We start from the raw sequence: 20,319 nt of genomic DNA on the forward strand, positions 1-20,319 counted from the left end.
CCATGATACTAGCAATCATACCCCGGCAAAAGAATACGCTAGATGTATCAAATATCTGAAGGAGGGTGGTGGCTGCGACACACCTCCTGATAAATTCAGGTGCCCTAACCTCAGCCCTGGTGGCACTGAAAATGGGATCCTAACAGGACTCCAGGAAGGCCTTGAGACCAACGGGCAGGAGGCCACAAAATGGAAATGGGGCACAAAGAAGTGGAAAAAGGGCAAAATGATTAATGTCTTGTTTCACACGGTGACCACCCTGTTGCAACACGCGGCTAACCAAGCCAGCGTGGTGGAGACCCTGGCTAGGACAGCCGCGGATCGGAGTGCCACACAAGCCAAACCGCTGCTCCAAGATGGCGCTGCAGACGAAAAAGAAGGCTTGGCTAAAGCATCTGAGGCGCAAAATCTCAACGCAGGCGCAGTGAGTGAAAAACCCCTAGGGGAGGGCCTGCACACTGACGCGGGAAGAGCGATTGACATCACTGAAGCGGGAGGGGCGGAGGAGAACCCAACAGCGCCACCTAGGGAACCGCCTCCATACAGCACCCCGCGCCTATACCCCACTCTCCCTGAGGATGCAAACGCACCCGCCCTACAGGTGAACCCTGTAGCTTTAATCAAAACTGTCACTAATGGAGCAGAGACCCGTACACTCACCACCTTTGGCACCCGCACCAGAGGGGAGCTCCAAGAATTAATGAAAGAGACCTGAATAAATCCGGGCGAAACACTAGCAATGTGGCAAGGGCAGTTAATATTAGAACACGGAGCGGATCTAGTAGACCCCGAAGAATGTACCGCACTCATGCATCAGCCCACATGGAGCGGAGGGGCATGCAGTGATACCACCCTGATACTGCGTAACAAGGTCTGGCCGATTCCTTTGTGTGCTGCTATGGTTCCAGCGCTGATGACTTGAGTCTGTGCCTGGCATGCGGATCCGCCTAGCAACCCCACGGCTACACAACTTTTGTACGCCATAGCGGGAATGAGTTATTTAACTTGGAATCCTGGACGGTACCCGTTAAATTTAAATGCCCAACAAGCAAACAGTAGCTGGCCTCACCGTTGGTGTCTCGACCCTGGCATAGTTCCCGTGTCTACGCCAGCAGTAGAAGCCTGCGTGGAAATTTATGGGGGTACCAATACACCCATATTTTGCCTATTGCTACGTCCGTTGGTGGAAGGCCCGATAGGGAATGTCCTAAGCAGTTTGGGAAAGCTCACCACGGCACATAAGATAGAAATAGCATCTATCTCACCAACGGGAATACAAGTGGCAGAACCCCAGAGAGGATCACCACCTAGCAAACCCCAAACTGATCGTACCAGATTTGGGTTTTTGTTAAATCAAAGTGGTTTAACGAAAGACCAACTCCGTAGATTGGGGGATGAAGGACAAAGAAAGTTAGCACTCCGTCTAGGTTTCAGGCCGAGATCACCAGAACAAAACAAAGCAAAAAACGAGTAGCGGCCGTCGAACCAGGTACCGACGGCCGACCTTTTAATGATGAACGCCCGTATGTGACCCTTAATGTTAGCATGCCTGGAGATTCCAATATAATACCAACATGCTTTTTACTTGATACGGGAGCCCAAGTTAATGTAATAAAGCCTGAAGTCCCACACATTAAAACATCGAGGACTATCTTCGTACAGGGTTTAAACGCCACTGCCAATACCACCCTAGTGAAGTTTGAAATTGGCTCTAAAGTTTTACTCGGGGTCCTAGGGGAGGCATCAACATTCTAGGAATCCCGGGAATAAAAGCTTTACATCTTAAACACCATATTCTCGTCGCTCTACCGCTATCTGTCGCCCGAGAGGATAAACACCAGCCCACTTTAACGAATCCGACTCCATGGTGCTATTAACCGATTCCAGCGCGCTCAACACTCAAGGATCAAGTTAAGACCCTACTACATGATTTGAACTGACAAGGTTGCGTCAGCCCGGTAAGATCATCTACCTACCTTTCGGCGGGATGGGGCATCCCCAAACCAGGGAAACCAGCAGAAGCCCGGTTAGTGGTGGACTATCGGCAAGTAAATCACCGATGTAAACCAATCCAAATGCCCGCGGCTCAAACCATAACTGAAATTCTAAATGGTATAATCGAGACCCAAAGGGATGGAGAATGGTGGGCCATCACTTTAGATTTAAAGGACATGTTCTATTCGATTCCAATAAATGATCCACAAGGGGTCCTTAATGTGTGTGTAAGCGGTGAAATGTATAAGTGGAAAGTTTGCCCTCAAGGTTACCGCAATTCACCAGCATTAGCGACAGCTGCGATGAACACCCGTGAGCGCTTCGCAAGCTTACATCCGGGGACCGAGGACGTAAAAATCTGGTCCTACGTTGACGACATCGTCATCATGGGACACCACTGCACGACAGTCCACAACACCGCCGAGAAGTTAAAAGACCATTTAAACAACGAGGGATGGACAATCAATGCGAACAAGTCCATGAAGGAACCGTCCTCCGACATCACCTTTTTGGGGACGTGATCTGCAGGTCAGTACCGATGGGGAACAACACACAATTCCACACCTACACTTGAGTCCCGACCCACAACTCAAGCAGATTTCCAAGGCCTTTTAGGTCAGCTAAATTGGTTCCATCATTATATAACACCATCACATTTGAGGATTGTACAACGATTGCAACAGCAGATTCAAAAAAGACCAAGCGAAGGAAACCTTGGAATGACCAAGATCAACGAGCCTTAAAAGCAGTTTTCAATGAGGTTCAGAACACACGTCTAATTACACCACCTACTGGTACCCTGTTAACAATTCATGTGGGTTTTACCAGACAACACATCTGGTTCATAGCCAAGGACCCAGCGACGGAGCAGTCTGCATTCACCGGTCACCACACACTACAGAATCATCAACACCAGTATGGCTGTCTAGCAAAAGTCATGCTGGTGACACAATTAGCAGAGCATTTATCAGTATCTCCAGGTACCCTTGTTGTGCCAGGAGGTTCTATGCTGGCCTCGCTTAACCCCGGCCAGAGTCACCCAGAATACCAAGGGACGCAAAAGACTTGGAGCACGACCGTTCTGCGGTTCCAATACTACTGGTCAACATGGCAAGTTATCGACGGGGAACTAACCCCCGACGACGAGGAGGAAACACTCAGCATACCTCGACTGTATGGGACTACAATCACCAGCCTGGATAGCTTCTGACGGTACATCCTGCAACGGTGGCGCGTATGGACTTTACTGTGAACCCTGTAAGGACACCGATCTTCGCTCAGCCTTTACAGACAAGTCAGTACAAGCATTGGAATTACGATGATTCCATCTAGTGCTCACACATGTTCGAGATCATCATGATGGAACACTTCCAGTCCCTGTCATCACTATGGACTCAGAGTATATATATCGGATTGTTACTGGGGCAGCACAAGCGACAGAACATCAATCCATCTGGGAAGACATTAAAGAAATCTTGTAGCGATTCTTAACACTACCTCTAGTCAAACATACCCATTCCCATCGACCTGATACAGATCCTGTACATACCATCATAGACCGCCTATTAGCCCATTGAGAACCATCAAATGAAGTAGGCCTAGTGCAATCAAACCTGACAAATGTGGCAGATGATCAACCACTGCTGAAATGGCTCCATGATTTCTGGGGTCACCCAGGTGCTGAAAAAGCATGAACCCACTGGAAACAATATAATGATAAGGGGCCAAGCTTACAACAGTGGAGGGAGATAACCCAAGCATGCCCAGCTTGTGCTAAGGAAAAACCAACGCACCATAAACATACGACCGGTGTCTTTGACCCTGTACATTTTGCACCAGGCAAAGTGTGGCAAGTGGATCTGCTTGGACCTCTCCCAGGATCAAGACCACCGAATAAAGGACTAGTGATTGTGGATTTAGGGACCCGCCAACTTCTTGTCCTCCCAGCAAGGAAAACTACAGCTTCTACAGTTCAGGGATGCTTACGGCTTGCTTTTGCTCACTGGCAAGTGCCCCATGTGATACATTCTGATGGAGGACCACCCTTTAATTCAAAAGCCATAGAACAACTTGCAGCCGAATATAACATCCAATGGCATCAACATCTACCATACCATCCACAGTCTAATGGCGTTGTGGAACGTCACATAGGATTGTATAAAGAGCAATTAAGGCTAAAAGGAAACGGGTCATACAAAAATTGGATTAAGTGTAACAACGAAATATTGATCTTGATGAATACCACCAAGTCACTGTGAGAAGAACGTACCCCAACACCACGTCCACCCTGGAAACCATGTTATTCACCTCACGAAGCAGTGTGGTTAACCATTCCAACAGCCACCTCTAAACATCCGTCCCCAGCACCGGGTGTTATAATTAGGGCCGGAGATTACCCTAATACTTACTTTGTTTCTATTGAAGCAGTCACACCCACACGCATCGTCTTGGCCCATCACAGTTGGCTAAGCCAACGGAGTACACGCATATAACACAATTTATAATGCATCACTAACAGATCGCGAGTTTTGGGGGTTTTTTTTTAGCTTTCTCCGGTGGTGACAACATGTCACGAGGCAACCTCTTCATCATCAGTCTGCTCGTGTTCACGACCAAGGCGACTACAGAGACAAGCGACCCCGATGATCCTCTGCAGCGAAACTCCATGTTGCAGCTAATAGAAATCTGGCCCAACGCAACTGGGCCCCATCCGGAGGGCGTGACGGCTTGTATACCAAAACCAAGCGCAATCGATGGGAATGTGTTAACTACGTATGTCACTCCCCTTGACATCACCCCATGGTTCCGCGAGGTACAAGGGCCATTGTGTGGGACCTTTAACTGTAGAACCAATGGCCCCATACTTTGCCCGGGTTGTCAGGTAGTGTCTTTCCCTGACCACACAATCACAAGAGGAAAAAAAATGGCAGCGTACTACTGGCCAACAGGTCCTGTAACAAAGAAAAATATCACAAGCTTAAACTGTAGGAGTTGGGGACTAGGGAGTCATAAAGTAGAACCAATTGACTGTCATCGCATTCCATGGGGGGCACGAAAGTGGGGCACAGACGACGATCGGGTCCAAACCTTGCCATGGTCAGCACGGCAATACTCACCTTCGTGGTTCTCGTTTCTCAATAGTACCCCGATGCGGAAAGGGGGATGGGATCCTAACAAAGGAGTAAATTTGACAGAATTTCATGGTAATCACCCACTGTTAAGTGCATTTTTCCCCCTTAGACAAGCGGAAGTACGATATTTTGAAAGCCGTAATTTGTCCCATCCTTACTGCACACCCAGGGTACAAGCACTGTGGTGTAGACGACATAATTTGCCAATGAACACACCCCGCGGTCTTATGTGGGCGTGTGATGACAGGCTACTATATACAGCTTTACCCGTTGATTTCAACGGCACTTGTTTTATAGCGAGCGTGGAACTGTGTCCACCTCTCGCCGCCAATACATCCAACCCGTATACCCCATGGGTTCGGCATTCTGATTCTAGACAGAGGCGCACTACAACCGTCTGGTCGAAAATGACTTATGGTGAGCGGGTGGCGAAACGAATCGAATGGCAAGTAGAAGGCCTGTTCGTATGGTGGGTGGGAATAATGAAAGCCCGTGAAGCTGTTGTCCGCCTAGCTGAAGAGGCAGAAGTAGGGTTCAATGCCACTAACGAAGCCTTAACCTTAATGAATAGACAAGTACAAGAAACATCACGAATGACCCTACAAAATAGGCTTGCTTTAGACGCCATGTTAGTGCATAATAATGGGGGAGTATGCAAGTATCTAAACTTATCCACCGAATATTGCTGTATATCTATCCCGAATGTTACAGTTCCTTTAATGTCCCAACTCGAGTTAATTCGAAAAGCGGCTAAAGGCGCTAACGCCATAGCTAGTATCAGTAAAGTCTGGCTTGCAGACCTCTTTTCAGGATTTGGTTGGGACTTTTCTTCACTAGCCATGCGTATAATTGCTCCGCTGTTAACCCCGTTAATACCCTTATTAGGCATTTTGCTGTGTGTTTGTATTGGTTGTTGTATTTTGAATGCAGTTAAACGTCGAGTAATGACGCTGTTGACCTTCGTATATACCCAACTGTCTAATGTAGATGAAGGAGAAGTAGAACTTGAAGGTATTTGATCTGGCATTTGGTCAAGGGGGCATGTCTGAGTAGAAAAGGTGACCAAACGCTCAGCCCACATGCCAGACCAATGCAGAACACGAGAGCAGGTCATGTTCAGCGTGTGAAGAGCTCATGATCATGAGGCTGACCAGCTCGTGATCAGACAGCCTTAACGAATCAGGAGCTGCAGGAGAAGCGTGGCTGCCTGGCCAGCAGACACTCTCTCTTAACTGTAAATCAGCAGCCTCCTCTGATTGGCTGAAGAGTTTATAAAAGGGACAGCACGCTAAAGTGCAGGGTCCTGGGTTCCACACAGGCCCTCGGATAGGACTGATCACCCTGTCCAAGAATCCGTGTCCCCATGGCCGAATAGTCATACGAATAGTCATACGAATAGTCACACTCTGGCTATTATTTCACCGAATAGTGAGCTCTCCATCCGCACGTACATCGGAAAAAGCAATTGCTATCTCCTACCTGTCATCTTTAACTACTGCTTCACCACTGTCGTTTTGTTGTGTAACCACTGTTGAAATCTTACTGTAAGTAAATGTTAAGTTCAATTTTACTATCTTCCAACTGAGTGAGTGTCCCTTTCATCCCCGGCCTGTCCATAAGGCGGGTTGGTCATCCACCCGCCCCCCCAGTTCAACTGGTAAACCGCCTGGTGAGTGCTGCGGTTGCCAACAGAGTCCAGGAGAGCTGGCTGTATTTTAAAGAAACCTTACCAAGGGTGCAGAAATGAATCATGATAATGCACAGAAAGACTAAAAAGTATGGCAGAAGACTAGCGTGGCTTAGCAGGGAACTCTTCCGTGAACTAAAACACAAAAAGGAAGCTTACAAGGAGTGGAAACTTGGACAAACAACTAGAGAGGATTATAAGAGCATTGCTCGGACATGCAGGGATGAAATCAGGAAGGCCAAAGTGCAATTGGAGTTGCAGCTAGCAAGGGACATGAAGGGTAACAAGAAGGGTTTCTACAAGTATGTCAGTAACAAGGGGAGGTTCAGGGGAAGTGTGGGTCCCTTACTGAATGGGGGAGGAAACCTAGTGACAGAGGCTGTGGAAAAGGGTGAAGTACTCAATGCATTTTTTACCTCAGTCTTCACAGGCAAGGTCAGCTCCCAGACTACTGCACCTGATAGCACAGTTTGAGGAGGAGATGAACAGCCAACAGTGATGAAAGAACAGGTTAGGGACTCTTTAGAAAAGCTGGGCATGTACAAGTTCATGGGGTCAGATGTGATGCACCCAACGGTGCTGAGGGAGTTGGCTGATGTGATTGGAGATCTGCTGGCCATTATTTTTTAAAACTCATGGTGATTGGGAGAGATCCTGGATGACTGGAAAAGGGCAAATAATGTCCACCTTTAAGAAAGGGAAAAAGGAGGATTCAAGGAACTATAGACCAGTTAGCCTCACCTCAGTCCCTGGAAAGATCATGAAGCAGATCCTCAAGTAATTCATTTGTAAGCACTTGGAAGAGGAGAAGGGGATTAGAAACAGTCAGCATGGATTCACCAAGGGCAAGTCATGCCCGACCAACCTGATTGCCTTCTATGACAAGATGACTGGCTCTGTGGATGTGGGAAGAGCAGTGTAGCAAGGCTTTTGATGCAGTCTAGCACAACATTCTTGCAAGCAAGCTAAGGAAGTAAGGGCTGGATGAATGGACTGTAAGGTGGATAGAAAACTGGACAGATCCTTGAGCTCAAAGGGTAGTAAACAAGGCTCAGTGTCTAGTTAGCAGCCAGTATAGAGTGATCCAGGACAAATGACACCAAGCTGGGGGGAGTAGTCAGGGGTGACGTGTAGGGGGTGCACATGCACCCCCTGAGCATGGCAGTACACCCCCTACAAAAAGGCACCGCCGATGATGTCAGCGGAGTCTGTGAGTGGTTACGGCTCGTCGCCCCACTGCCAGCACTGCTGGCAGTGTCTGCAGGCACTCCACAATCCTACTGGCTGTTGCCGACGCTCACTACTGCCAGTGCCAGCGGCCAGGGGCACGAGTCATTCACGGGAGTAGTAGATACGCTGGAGGGTTAGGCTATTATTCCAAGAGATCTAGACAAATTGGAGGATTGGACCAAAACAAATCCCATGGGGTTCAATAAGAACAAGTGCAAAGCCCTGCACTCAGGATGGCACAATCCCATGCCCCAGTATCCCATGCACCAGCTGGGGCTGACTGGCTGGACAGCAGCTCTGCAAAAAAGGACCTGGGGGCTACTGTGGACAATAAGCTGAACATGAGCAATCAGTACGCCCTTGCTGCAAAGAAGAATAAGGGTATACTGGGCTGCATTAGGAGTCTTCTTCTCATGTCTCTACATGAAATTTGACTATTTTCTAATGTACTTGTGCTCATTTATTGTACTTTGCAGGGTTTTTCATTGTATGCGTGTCTACAAGCAGCAGGCATTGCAGCAGGTGTTGCACAGTTTGAGGCTGTGCTGCAGTCACAGGTAGTTTAACCAATGGTACAATCCAGGGGTGGGCAATCATTTTGGCTGGAGGGCCACTTAATGAGTTTTGGGGACCTGTTGAGAGCCACATCCAGCTCTTTCCCACCCGCCCTTCCGCTCTTTCCCTTCCTCTCTCCCTCCAGAGCCCAGCTGGAGCTGTGGTTCAGCAGGTACCCCCAAAGCTCAGCTGTGGACCCAGACAGGGATTTCTACCATGGCAGGTGGGTGGTGGTGTCAGCTATTGGCACAGCCAGTGGGTTCCAGAGCCCTGACATGGAACCTGCCTGGTGGCATCCACAGCTGATGCTGCCACCCTCCTGTTACAGCCCTGCCTGGGTCCACAGCTGATACTGCCACGTCAAGGACTAATGCTGCTGGGTAGAAGTAGTCCCACCCGCCCATCCAGCACTAAGTGGCAGCTGGAGCCACCAGCTGTCTGCAGGACAGATCTAATGAGTGTGTGGCTGTAACAGGGGGCCTTCTTGGGGCCAATTTTTTTGAGGCCCACCCACCCGTTTCTGGGCAAACCACCCGCCATGCCTTGTTGTTAATTAATTAATTGATGTTAATTAAACAGGAGGCTGCCCATTTGTTGCCCTGATGCCAGGGGGCACCATCTGCCCCTACACTGCAGGACAAGCCTTGCAGATGGCATCCAGATGTTATCAATATCACTGGCCCCACTCTGGGCCCCAGAATCCTACTGTTTGAACCCCACCTGGATCCCTCCATTCAGGCAACCTGTTCTGCCTTCATCCTAGGCAGCATAGCTCCCCAAGCTGCTTTCCCCTTTACAGGTGCAGTCCCCCTGGGACCTTTGGCTACTGGCCCTGGCCCACTTCCAGGGTAGTCGGAGCCCCAGGCCCTCAGCTCTGGGCGTCCCTCGCAGTGCACCCCCGGCCCTTCCAGTCCTGGCCCCAGCACGGACCAGTCGGGGGATGTCAAGACAGGTTTGAGTCTATGGCCCCACTCTCTCACTGGGGTCCACCTTCCAGACCCTACAAGGGGGTAACCCACCCAATTGTGGGGGCTAGGGGTTAAGGCACCCCAACCCGCCTTTCACCAGGGTGGTAACTGGCCTGGCATTTCCTGGGGGCTCCTGCATCACTGAGAGCCCCACCAGGCCACCCACTCCCAGCAGGGTGCAGTTTTAGGTCATGCCCAGGACCAGGAGCCTCCTGACCATCCCCTACAGCTCCTCCCTTACCTCCAGATGATACCTACAGCCAAGCACTGTTGTTGCCTGACTTTCCAGGCAGCAAAATGCCCTGTTTATATGGGCAGCCCTGAATCCAAAATGGCTGCCCTCATCAGGCACCTGCCAGCTGCTGTCTTCAGGCCCTTAAAGTGGCCGGCACACACAGTGCCCTGCCACAGTGGCCAGCCACCCACGGGCCGGATTGAATCTGTTGGCAGGCTGGATCTGGCCTACAGTCCCACCCCTGCGGTAGGCAGCAGGGTTAGATGGGCCGGGGTGCCCAGGCAGTGGGGACGGTTCTGGTGGCAGCAGCAGAGACACTGGCAATGGCAGCTGGATTGTGAAGGGTGGGAGAAATTATCCACTGTGGGGGTTGCCAGGAAGCCAAGTGTGGCCACTGTGCCACGCCATGTTGTCCCTGTCCCACTGCTGTCCAGCCCTGCAGACAATAGCTCCTGGTATGCTTGAGAGCCATGTGCAGGGATAGGGTGAGCTGCGCTCCTCACCAAGCATCACCTCCACTCCCGGGGCAGTGGGACCAGCTGCACACACCACAGCCCAGGCTGCCCCCTGTGCCCCAGGGGTCAGGTGGGGCCGAGGAACCTGCCGTAGCCTAGATAGAATCACTTGGTGGGCCAAATCTGACCTGAGGGCCATATTCTGCCCACTCCTGGTTTAGAAGAAGTTATCTCTACTCCTCTGTGTTAAGACCTGCTGTGCACATTTGAAACTTCATGTCCTTGGTCTGTGGCAGTCAGTGATGGAGGGAAAGGTATATTTGGGTGTCCTTGTGTCCAGTCTTTGTCATCGCACACAGCCTTCTGTCTAGCTCTGACCCAAGCATAATTTTATATTTGCACAAATACATGTCTTATCAAACGTCCCACTAGCTGGGGAGCCCATGGAATCTTTCTTCAGTTCTTTTCCCTTTTGCAAGTGGGTATTTGCCCAGCAATCTTGAAGCTGTTATACCAGATATTGCCTACAAGTCAGGAACTCCTGTGTGGAGGTAACAGGGTCTGATTTGGCTTTGTTCTGTTCCTCAGGCTCAGTTATCATGTTTTGATGCTTGATTGATTATATTCAAGTAAACATCTTTGTGGTCCTGGTTGTACTTTCAGTGCCGTGAAAACACCAAACCTGGGCAAGTCTGTGGTCCCCAGGCTGCAGTGCAGAGGGCAGGGGTCAAGCTGTCCCCAGCATCTGGGCTTGGCTAGTCTCATCACAGGGCCAGGAGGGAATTTTTCCCTCCTGTTGCTGTGGGTTTTCACCTTCCTCAGCAGCATTGGAAGTCAGCCGCATCTAGAGTGACCACCCATCTCTTATTGGGCAGGACAATCCCAAAATGGGAACATCGGGTTCTGGTCCTGAGCTGCATGACTCTGGGACAACATTTGTCCTGGATTCGCAGTATTATGAAGGGATCCTGGTCTTCTGTTCACCATGGAAGAATGTGGAAAATGGCAGGTTTCCCCTTGCAGACTAGCAGAGTTCCAGGTCAAGGGGCTGTGGGGAGCAGGTCACAGGAGGCACCCCATGTATATGTGCCAGGAATACAGCCCCATGCAGTGGTGAAGAGCAGCTCCCACAGCTGCCTGCAGGTAAGTCTAATGGGGGGAGAGATAGAGGTCCCTATGGTGAGGGAGGGAGTGGGGTAGGGTTGGTGGCTGGGGCTGGGGACACTGCCCAGCAGGAGCAATGCACGAGGCCCAGGGCAGGAATGTGCAGCCACAGGGCAGGAGCCACAGGTGGCTTGCTGGAGAGGAAGAGGGCAGGGAGCTCCCTGCTTCTGTGCACACTCCTGGGGAGGATAGCATGGGGACATGTGCTCCACAGAGCTGTGCATGGGGTGGGGGAAGGAGGTGAGCTCAGGGCTCCCTGCCCTGCTGTCCTGCCCCTGGTAGCCTTGCACTGGCTGTATTGCCACGGCAAGGTGCCCGCTACTCACCTGCTGGTGGTGTCGAGTTGTGCCCCTTGCTGCTGCTGCACAGGGGGGCTTATTGTGGCAACGCGGCAGGTGTGAGGCTCCCGGGGGCAGGACAGCAAGGTGGAGAGCCCAGAACTTACAGCAGGCAGCCCATATCCACTCCCATGAGCTCTGCTCCAGCTGTGCTGTGTGGGGGAGGGAGAGAGGCGATTGACATGTGTCTCACCTTTCAGTTTGTAAAAGGCAGTCACTCTACTTGCAGCCCAGGCCAAGATGTAGCCTGAGCTGTGCCAATGCTCTTGCTGTGACTGAATTTCCTGGCTGGAAGGTTTTGCTTCTCTGCTCTGGTCAACCCAATGCTACACTGGGGGTCAGGAAGGGGTTTGAGCCCCCAGCCAGATTGGCATGGGCTGGGGGGAAGAGGCAGGGGTGGCCTCCTTTACCATGGGGGCTTGGTCTTCTCTCTGCCTGGGAGCTCTTGAGTGCATTTTAAAGCCCAAACCTCCATGTTTTGGAGGGAGGGAGCAGGGAGCTCCCTGCTGCTGTGCACACACCTGGGGAGGGTGGCATGGGGGCATGTGCTCCCCAGATTATGGGGGCTTGGTCATCTCTCTCCCTGGGAGCTCTTGAGCACATTTTAAACCACCTAGATAAGGCCAGCTCCTCCCTGGCCTTATCTAGAAGGGTTCAGACAGGGCTGGTCCTGTCTTGAGCAGGGGCTGGACTAGATGAGCCCACCTGAGGCCCCATGAAAACCCAGCTCTGCTGGGACTCTTTGAACTCTGTGGGGTCCCTTCCCAACCTGCTGCAGACCTTGAAACACCATGCCCACAGCTCCCTGTGCCCACTGGAGCCTTCAGTCAACGCCTGCCCATGGAGAGGTGGGAAGGACCCCCTTGGCATTAACTGTATGGGGCAGACTCAGATTGTGCTTGGACACCTGAGGCCCAATGGTAGGCCTATTTTGGGAGTAGGATCCAGCCCAGGGTCCCTGCCCAACTGTCATGTACAGGGCCTGACACAGGCTGCTTTGTGATGTAGCGCCCATGTCACTCAATTGCCATGGAGACCAGGGAAGGGCAGGGTATAAATTCTAGCCCCCAGTGCCTCTGGTCAGTCTCAGCACAACCCTAGAGACTCAGACAAGGTTTAGATAGAGGATTTGTTTGTGTGATAGATTTAGAGTTAGGAGAAGTGATAGATTAGAGAAAGTAAATAGAGAGTAGTTAGTAGAGTTGTAGAGAGATTTTAGAGATAGTAGAGTAGATAGTAGACAGGAGAGCTGATAGGACTAGATAAGGAGTAGATAGACAGGGATAGCAGAGTAGAGTAGACAGAATAGGTAACAGACCGTAGAGAGATGATAGGTAGGGAAGACCCAGGGCTGCAACTCCAGCAGAGCAGCAGGGTGAGTAATTGGAGGAACAGTCTCAACTCCAGCCACAAAGGGAAGCATCAACCTGGTGCCAGAGCCAGCACCCACTGCTGCTCAGACCAGAGCTTGGGTCCCTGGGGCCTCTCAGTCCCAGCACCTGACTGCTCACTCCCATCTCTTTTCCTCCATTTCAGACCAGCTGCTCCAGTCCAGGTGTCAGGGGGGGGATGATTAAGGAACTGCCCAGTGCAGGTAATAGGCTGACAACACTTTGGAGTTTTGCAACAAGGTGTGAGGCTGGCATGGGAGTACCAAAGGACTGCTGGTGCTCTGGTCTCCTGCTGGTGTGGGGAGACTGTGTGCTAGTGTTGCTGGCTTGGGGCTGCTCTTTTCCCACTCCCTGCGCTCTCAGCTCTGCAGCCTGGGGAACACTCAGAGTAACTGGCCCTATCCCCCAGTGACTGCCTCTGGGGAGGGGGCTGAGGATGAACCCAAGCCCTCTAGGGCCCCACTCCAGGGGGCCTCAGATGAGGCCCAAGCCCTCTGGCCCAGCTGAGTGTCCCTTGACACCATCAGGGCAGGAACCAGGGGAGGCACAGGGCCTCCTGAGCTCTGTGACCATGGCTGTGGTCTGTGGTAGGGGCATGAGCAGCCAGAGTCCTCCTGGGCCCGCTGTACACTCGGCAGTGGAGGATCGATGAGGCACAGGGGCGGGGGGTCATGGCCCCCAGGTCCTGGGCGCCAGCCAGGCCCTTCAGAGTTCTTATTGCACAACATGACTTTATTGCTACGAGAAGGGTGGGGAATGCAAGCATTGGTCCCCGGGCGCTGGAGACCCATGGTACGTCACTGACACCCGGGAATGAGGTGAGCAGAACTTCCCTGGCAGCAGTGATACCACTGGCTCTTGCCTGGTCTGCTGGGGCTGCCTCTTGGTGATTGGGTGGGCGGGAGCTCCAGAACCCGGGTGCTGGGTCAGCGTAGGGCTAGAAGGGCCCCACAGGTTCCTCATGGGTGCAGGGAGCAGCCCACAGGCTGCTGGGGGGGTGGTTGGGATAGGGGTCCCGGGGGACTTCTGCTGAGAATCTTTTCTCCTCCTTCAGCTCCCCCAGCTGCAAACATGTGGAGGAACTGGGGTGCAGCTGGCTCCCCAGCCTCCTCCTGACAGCCATAGGCCAATCCAGAGACCCATCTGGATGCAGGCCCCACTCCGTGCATACCCACTTTGCTGCCAGGAAAAAGGTGAAGACACAAGGACAGGCAATGCACCCAGTGGCAAGAGCCAGGTGAGTGGCTGTGAGGTACTGGCAGAGCCGTGCCCTGCGCCTGAGACAGGGCAAGGATGACCTTCTGACTATGGGGTGACATGGGGCTGCTGGAGCTCTTCCCACCCCTGCCTACTTCCTAACGCAGCAGGGACCCCAGAGCCACAGCCTCTGCCTGCACCTTGGGGAGTGGGCGTGGGGGATGAACCGCACCCTGAGTCCTGCCATGTACAAACACTGGCCCTGGCCATGGGGACTAACCCAGTCCTGGCCCAGGCTTCCCTGTGCCCTGCCCTAGCTGAGCAGCCTGAAATCCTCTCCTCAAAGGGCCCTGGGTCCCCAGGCACCCTGAGAAGCCAGGCCAAGACTCCTCTGGCTCCTGCCTCTGAGCATTTCCTAGCACTAGTACCTCTGGTATCTGTCAGATAGAGAAGGGGAAACTGAGGCACAGATTATGGATGGTTTTGTCCAAAGGCCCCTGGTTTGTGGACGCGTATGTGCTTGCAGGGTGGTAGCATGGGCACACCCATGTGCCCTGAGGAGGAGTCTCAGGTACACAGGTGTCCATCAGGTGGGATGTGTGGGGTGGAGCATATACTTGTGTACATGTGCCCATGAGCCCATGCTGGTGGCTGGCATGTGTGTGCAGATGGGTAGGGCTATGTCCCCAGCAGGCACTCACTGTTCCCTGCACTGACCCCCCTGTCTTTCCCTCCCACAGCCACTCCACCCAAAGACACCAAGGCACCAACAGGAGCTGCCTAGAATGGCTGTGCAGGAAGTGGTAGGTTTCCCAGCTGGCCATGTCTCTAGGGCAGGGGTGGGCTGTATCCAGGAGCTGGGCCTTCCAGGTGGCATCCCAGTCAGGCTCCCTGCCCTACGGGGCCAGGGGCATGAGGGCCTCAGACCGTCGGTCCCCAGGGGAGGGCACTGCTGGTGTGGTGACTTTTCCCTCTCCTTCTGTCCTAGGGCCTCAGCAGAAGCCCCCAGAACAGGGACCAGGCTGAAGCTATAATAAAGAAACGTGCAGGCCAGAGAGGCCTGGCACCCTGCCCACACCAGCAGGGCTTAGCAAGACCAAAGGACTGGCTGCGACCTGTCCTGCAGCCTCTTGCATTCCATGTAATACTTGCTGCTCCAACCCCTGACATCCTTCTGGTGGCTTGTATGCCGATATGCTGGGGCAGCGCATGTGCCATGTATATACATGTGGGGGACAGCAGTTGTGTACATGTGTATATGTGCCTGTGAGCCCGCGCTACTGGCTGGCATGTGTATTCACACATGTGAGGCTGTGTCCCCAGCAGGAGCTTGCTGCTCCCTGTACTGATCCCCACCATCCTTCTCTCCCACACAGATCCATCCTGAACCACCCAAGCACCAACAGGAGTTGCCCAGGCTGCCTGTCCTGGGAGTGGTAGGTCTCCCAGCTGGCCATGCCCCCAGGGCAGGGGTAGGCTGTGTCCAGGGGCTGGGGCTGGTAGGTGGGGCCCCCGTCAGGCTCCCTGCCCTACAGCACCCAGGTGCATGAGGGGCTCGGACCCTCGGTACCCAGAGGAGGGCATTGCTGGCATGGTGACCGTCCCCTCTCCTTCCCTCCTAGGGCCTCAGCAGAAGCCCCCAGAGCCGGGACAAAGTGGAGGCTGCAGGAAAAAGACCTGTGAGCCAAAGAGACTCAGCTCCCTGCCCATGCCAGCAGGACCTGGGACCACAGAAGAATTGGTCGCACTCTGGCCTGCAGCCCTTTGCACGCCAGTTAATTCTTGCTGCCCCACCACTGACACCTTTCTGGTGGCCCGTGCACCCATGTGCTGGGGCAGCGCACATGCTGTATGTGTACGTGTGGGGGGCAGCAGTGCATGGTGCTGGAGGAAGGTGGCTTGGAGCCTGGGTCTTCTAGTTAGGGCCGTGGAGGATACTTTTGTCTGAGTGTGCAGCTGAGCACCTGTAGACTTGGATTCCTGGCTTCTCCCCTGCCCTCCTCATGGGCTGCATTCTAGAAAGAGAAAGTTAATACGGATTTATTATTGAGTTTCTCTCCCTGTACAAGAACAAGGGGTCACAGCATGAAATGAGCAGGCCATCCATTTAGAATGGACATGAGGCAGTTCTTTTTCACCCACTGGGTCAATTCAAGGGTGGAACTTGTTGCCACCAGATGTGGTGCACGCTGAGAGGTCAGCCAGATTGATGAAGGGATTGGACACATTCTTGGGCGAAAGGGGAACCAGTGCAGGGGGGGAGTGCGGCCAGAATTTCAGCAGGAGGTTCTGGAGGAGGCAGTGAAGGGGCTGCAGCCTGGTGCATGCCAGGTGAGTTTGCACCAGCGTTTCCCTCTGCTTGAAGGGGCAGGTGTCGGGGGTGTCTGTGAACCGTTTCAGGTACAATGGATGCTTGCAATGGGAGGTGGTGCCTGTATTCCTGGAAGAGCTGGCCATTCATGGACACCTGGGGCAGAATGGGCGGAGAGGTGATAGCCAGGCCTTGACAGGGTCAGTTGAGACAGGGAGTGGGCAGGCGCTGTGGCCAAGGGGAGCTCAGGCTGCAGTGTTTCCAGCCCCCACGTTAAAAACTCCCGAGTCATCCCTGATTCCGTGCACTGACAAACTAGGGCTGGTTTATTGTCCCCCAGCGCTCCCCCGTGTGTCATGCACCCTGGGCTTGGTTATCAATGCACGGGCTCCTTGTCCTCACACTGAGCTGGGCCTTGCAGTGGGCTCTCCCCCACCCAAGCTCACTACTGTGCCTTAGGACCTCTCCCCACCACTGCCCACGCCATCCCCTACATGCTTCACCCAGACTGCTCCAGTTGCAGTTTATCAAGGGGTGCCTAGCCCCTTCCCAGGGAGATGCTGGAGGAAGATTCCAGAAAGCTTGTTCAACCATTTCCATTGGGTGGAGAGTGCATCAGAAGCTGTAAAACAGACCCCTGAAGCCCACTGGCAGCTCAGGGACAGAAGAGAGGTCAAGTGATCACGCCACATGATCTGGGCTGGAACTAGAGATTGCCCCTGCCAGCGCCAGCTGTGGGTAGCTCCCCGGGAGCCACTGGGCTCAAGGGTGGAGCAAGGCCTTGTCTGCACAGGAAAACTGTCTCTGCCCAACAACTGCCCACCACAGGTAGATTTGGATCACATGGTGCAGCTCCCAGGGGCATCCCTCCTCTTTGGATGTGTGTGAGCCCTACCTTGGAGGTGCGAGGCTGACTGCCAACAGATTTGGCAGGGATCAGAGCAGGGAGCAGAAAGCAGAGCAGGAGCTCCAGCAGTGGAAAGGGATTGGAGTGACACTCAGGGAAGACATAAGGCTTAATGTGTGGCTGTCTGCCAAAAACATTGGCTTCCACTGGGCTCAGTGCTTTGAAATCTGGGTCCTGTCACCAGCTGAGCACCAAGCATCTGCCTCTTCTCTTCCCAGGATGCTCCCACACCAGGGTACCACCCCACACAAACCAGGCTTCAAGCGCCCCAGGCAACCACATGACTAGAACCAACTGAGCAGGCAAGGCTTGAAGAAAGAATGATGGAAATCAGCCCAGACAGGATGGCGGGGAGACTCGTATCCAGGTGCTCCCAGTGCAGAGACTGCCATTGCTCTCAGCCTGCTGGTAGTTTCCCCTGTGAGCCAAGGTCTCACCTTGTAGCACTGACTCTGGACACTGGCAGTCATCACAAAGCAGGTGCCCAGGTGGAAAGGCACAGTGTAGGCCTGTTCCTCCCCCACCCCCTGGTCTCTGGACATAGTCTACCTCAGCCCTGGGGGCATAGCTGGTTGGGGGACCTAGCATTCCCTGGATGGACATGTTTGGGGTTGTTCTGGGCCTGGCTATCTCAAGGATGACACCCTGTTGTGGGGAAGGATACAGGAGTCAGCACAGAGGCCACATGCCCACATGCATGCACACACATGCTAGCCACCAGCCCAGGCTCACAGGGTGCTATCGCAGGCGGTGAAATGGCCACATGATGTCACCAGAATCCAAGGCAGGGACTGAGCAAACTCATGGCCTCCAAGAAGGGTCTGTGCAGGCTGCTTGAGGAGCCACACACAGAACTCCTAGGCTGAAAGCAGACATCAAATTCTCACAGGACCAAGTCCTTTATGTTTGGTGTCCATGGGTGACTCTAGCATACCCACGCCAGCATCCCCTGAACACTGGACAGCCACAATTCATAGTCACCCACTAATCTTTGCCCACTGTGACTTGATATAATTTTGAGAGCTAGGAGGCTACCTGATTTCTATGTGGCTGTGACCAGATCACTATCATGTGTTTGCTGACCAGGTTCTTCTGCAGGGCTCCTCCACCCCTCCACCCTGCTCCCTTACCTCATGCTGATAAGTTAAGCTATTGCCTTTTAGGGTTTGACTCCAGTAAGGAAACAGAAAATAAGTAAGCACAAAACTAAACAAACAGAACAAAACATCCATCCTTAGAGGTTATCGGTCCGTTCTTCCAAGTGACTCCTTTTGTTTGAAGCATGTACCCAGTTTCAGAACCTGTTGTCCCAATCTGAACATTCAGCATTCTGCGGCCTGGGCTTTTTCTCAGCCCTCATGGTCAGCCTAATTGAATACCCTGGGCCTTTTCCTCACCGAGTTAAGGAGCAATGAAATAAAGTTTATCCACTTAGGCATTTGAACAAAACCAAAACTAGTCCTGCCTTTTTATTTCTCTCCTCAGGGTCCATCCCTCCTTCATTCTGTGGGGCTGGACCTGAGCCTGGCCTCACTGCAGGTGAGGATAGGATTGTCCACCTCCTTCCCCTCTCACATTGCCTCTGTTTACAGGTGCTGTTCCTCACAGCTGCCACCTGGCAGTACTCACAGCTAGCCAATGTCTTGAAGGCTTCTCCCACCTTTCCTGGTTGTTGTGCTCTCCCTGTCTCAACTGTCTCCAGCACCCTGCTCTTGATAATTTTCCTCTATGCCTCCACTCAGAGGGCGATTCAGACTGCCCTTCTCTTCCTCTCACTGGTGGCCAACTTTTGTTTCTGGCCTCAGCCATTCCTGGGCCATTCAGCTTCCCTGTTGCTGGGACAAGAGCTCCTTAATCCTCCTGGAGATCATCAAATGGGCTTTGGCACACCTGAGAGCTGCTAGCATGTCTCCAGGATTGTTTTGCCTCACTGCTGGTGGCTGTGCTCTCCCCTTGTTCCTTGGCCATCCTCTCAGGTGAGTTGGTGATTTTTCTATAATTCCTATTGTGCCAGGATCCCACACAGGCACAAACCCATTGTCCCATTTTAAGGACCTGAAAAGTACCTGGGGGGAGTTTCAGTCCTGCTAGGCAATAATTACAATAAGCCCTAGTTAAGATAAGGCACCACAAAGGTCCTTGGGAATAGCAGGCTTCACTGTCTGTTAGATGACCTGATAAGATGTAGAGCCAAAGTGTTGAGTCACCCTGAGAAACGAGCTGAACAAACTGAGGAGTAAAAAGTTAAGATTCTCTGGGTAAAGACAACAGGGGCACTGTACACGTGACAGCATTACCATGTACATGTGACAAAAATGTCACTGTGTGACAACGGTATCATATTGTACACATGCAAGAGTTTTGAGAATTTGCATCATTGCAAACTAAACTACATCCTGATCTAGCTGGGTTTGCAATGTTGCAAATTGCAATGATGCAGCTATCAGTTCACCCTCTGGCTGTAGGAGAGGTGAGCAGGCTCTGCAAAAGAAAAGGATAGGGCCCCTTGCCACTTCTGACTTCAGCAGGCTTCTGTGGCTGGCAGGATGCCTGGGGCCACCCAGGAACAGGCTGGCTTGCCCCTGGGGTAGTGCGGGAAGGCAGGAGGAGGGCAGCTGGTTTGTTGGCAGCCATAGAAGGCACCAGGGATGGTGCACAGGGCACTGGAAGTCCGGGCAGGCTGTTAGCTGACCGGGTGCTGCCCCAGCTCAGAGGCACCCGATCCAACGCTTCCCTGAGCCCGCCTGGGCTTCCA

At 52.8% G+C, this 20,319-nt stretch overlaps 1 protein-coding gene across 1 annotated transcript; it reads left to right on the forward strand.

The window, feature by feature from the left end:
- The first annotated feature begins 4,561 nt into the window (after window positions 1–4,561).
- On the forward strand, window positions 4,562–19,017 carry LOC109284495 (uncharacterized). Its single transcript, XM_059716729.1, has 5 exons — window positions 4,562–6,670; window positions 14,204–14,386; window positions 15,087–15,149; window positions 15,335–15,782; window positions 15,969–19,017. The coding sequence occupies exon 1, from the start codon at window positions 4,562–4,564 to the stop codon at window positions 6,143–6,145; it is 1,584 nt and encodes a 527-aa protein (XP_059572712.1). The 3' UTR covers window positions 6,146–6,670; window positions 14,204–14,386; window positions 15,087–15,149; window positions 15,335–15,782; window positions 15,969–19,017.
- The last annotated feature ends 1,302 nt before the right edge of the window (window positions 19,018–20,319 follow it).

The sequence above is a fragment of the Alligator mississippiensis genome, chromosome 13 (genome assembly GCF_030867095.1).
Source record: "Alligator mississippiensis isolate rAllMis1 chromosome 13, rAllMis1, whole genome shotgun sequence".
NCBI lineage: Eukaryota > Metazoa > Chordata > Crocodylia > Alligatoridae > Alligator > Alligator mississippiensis.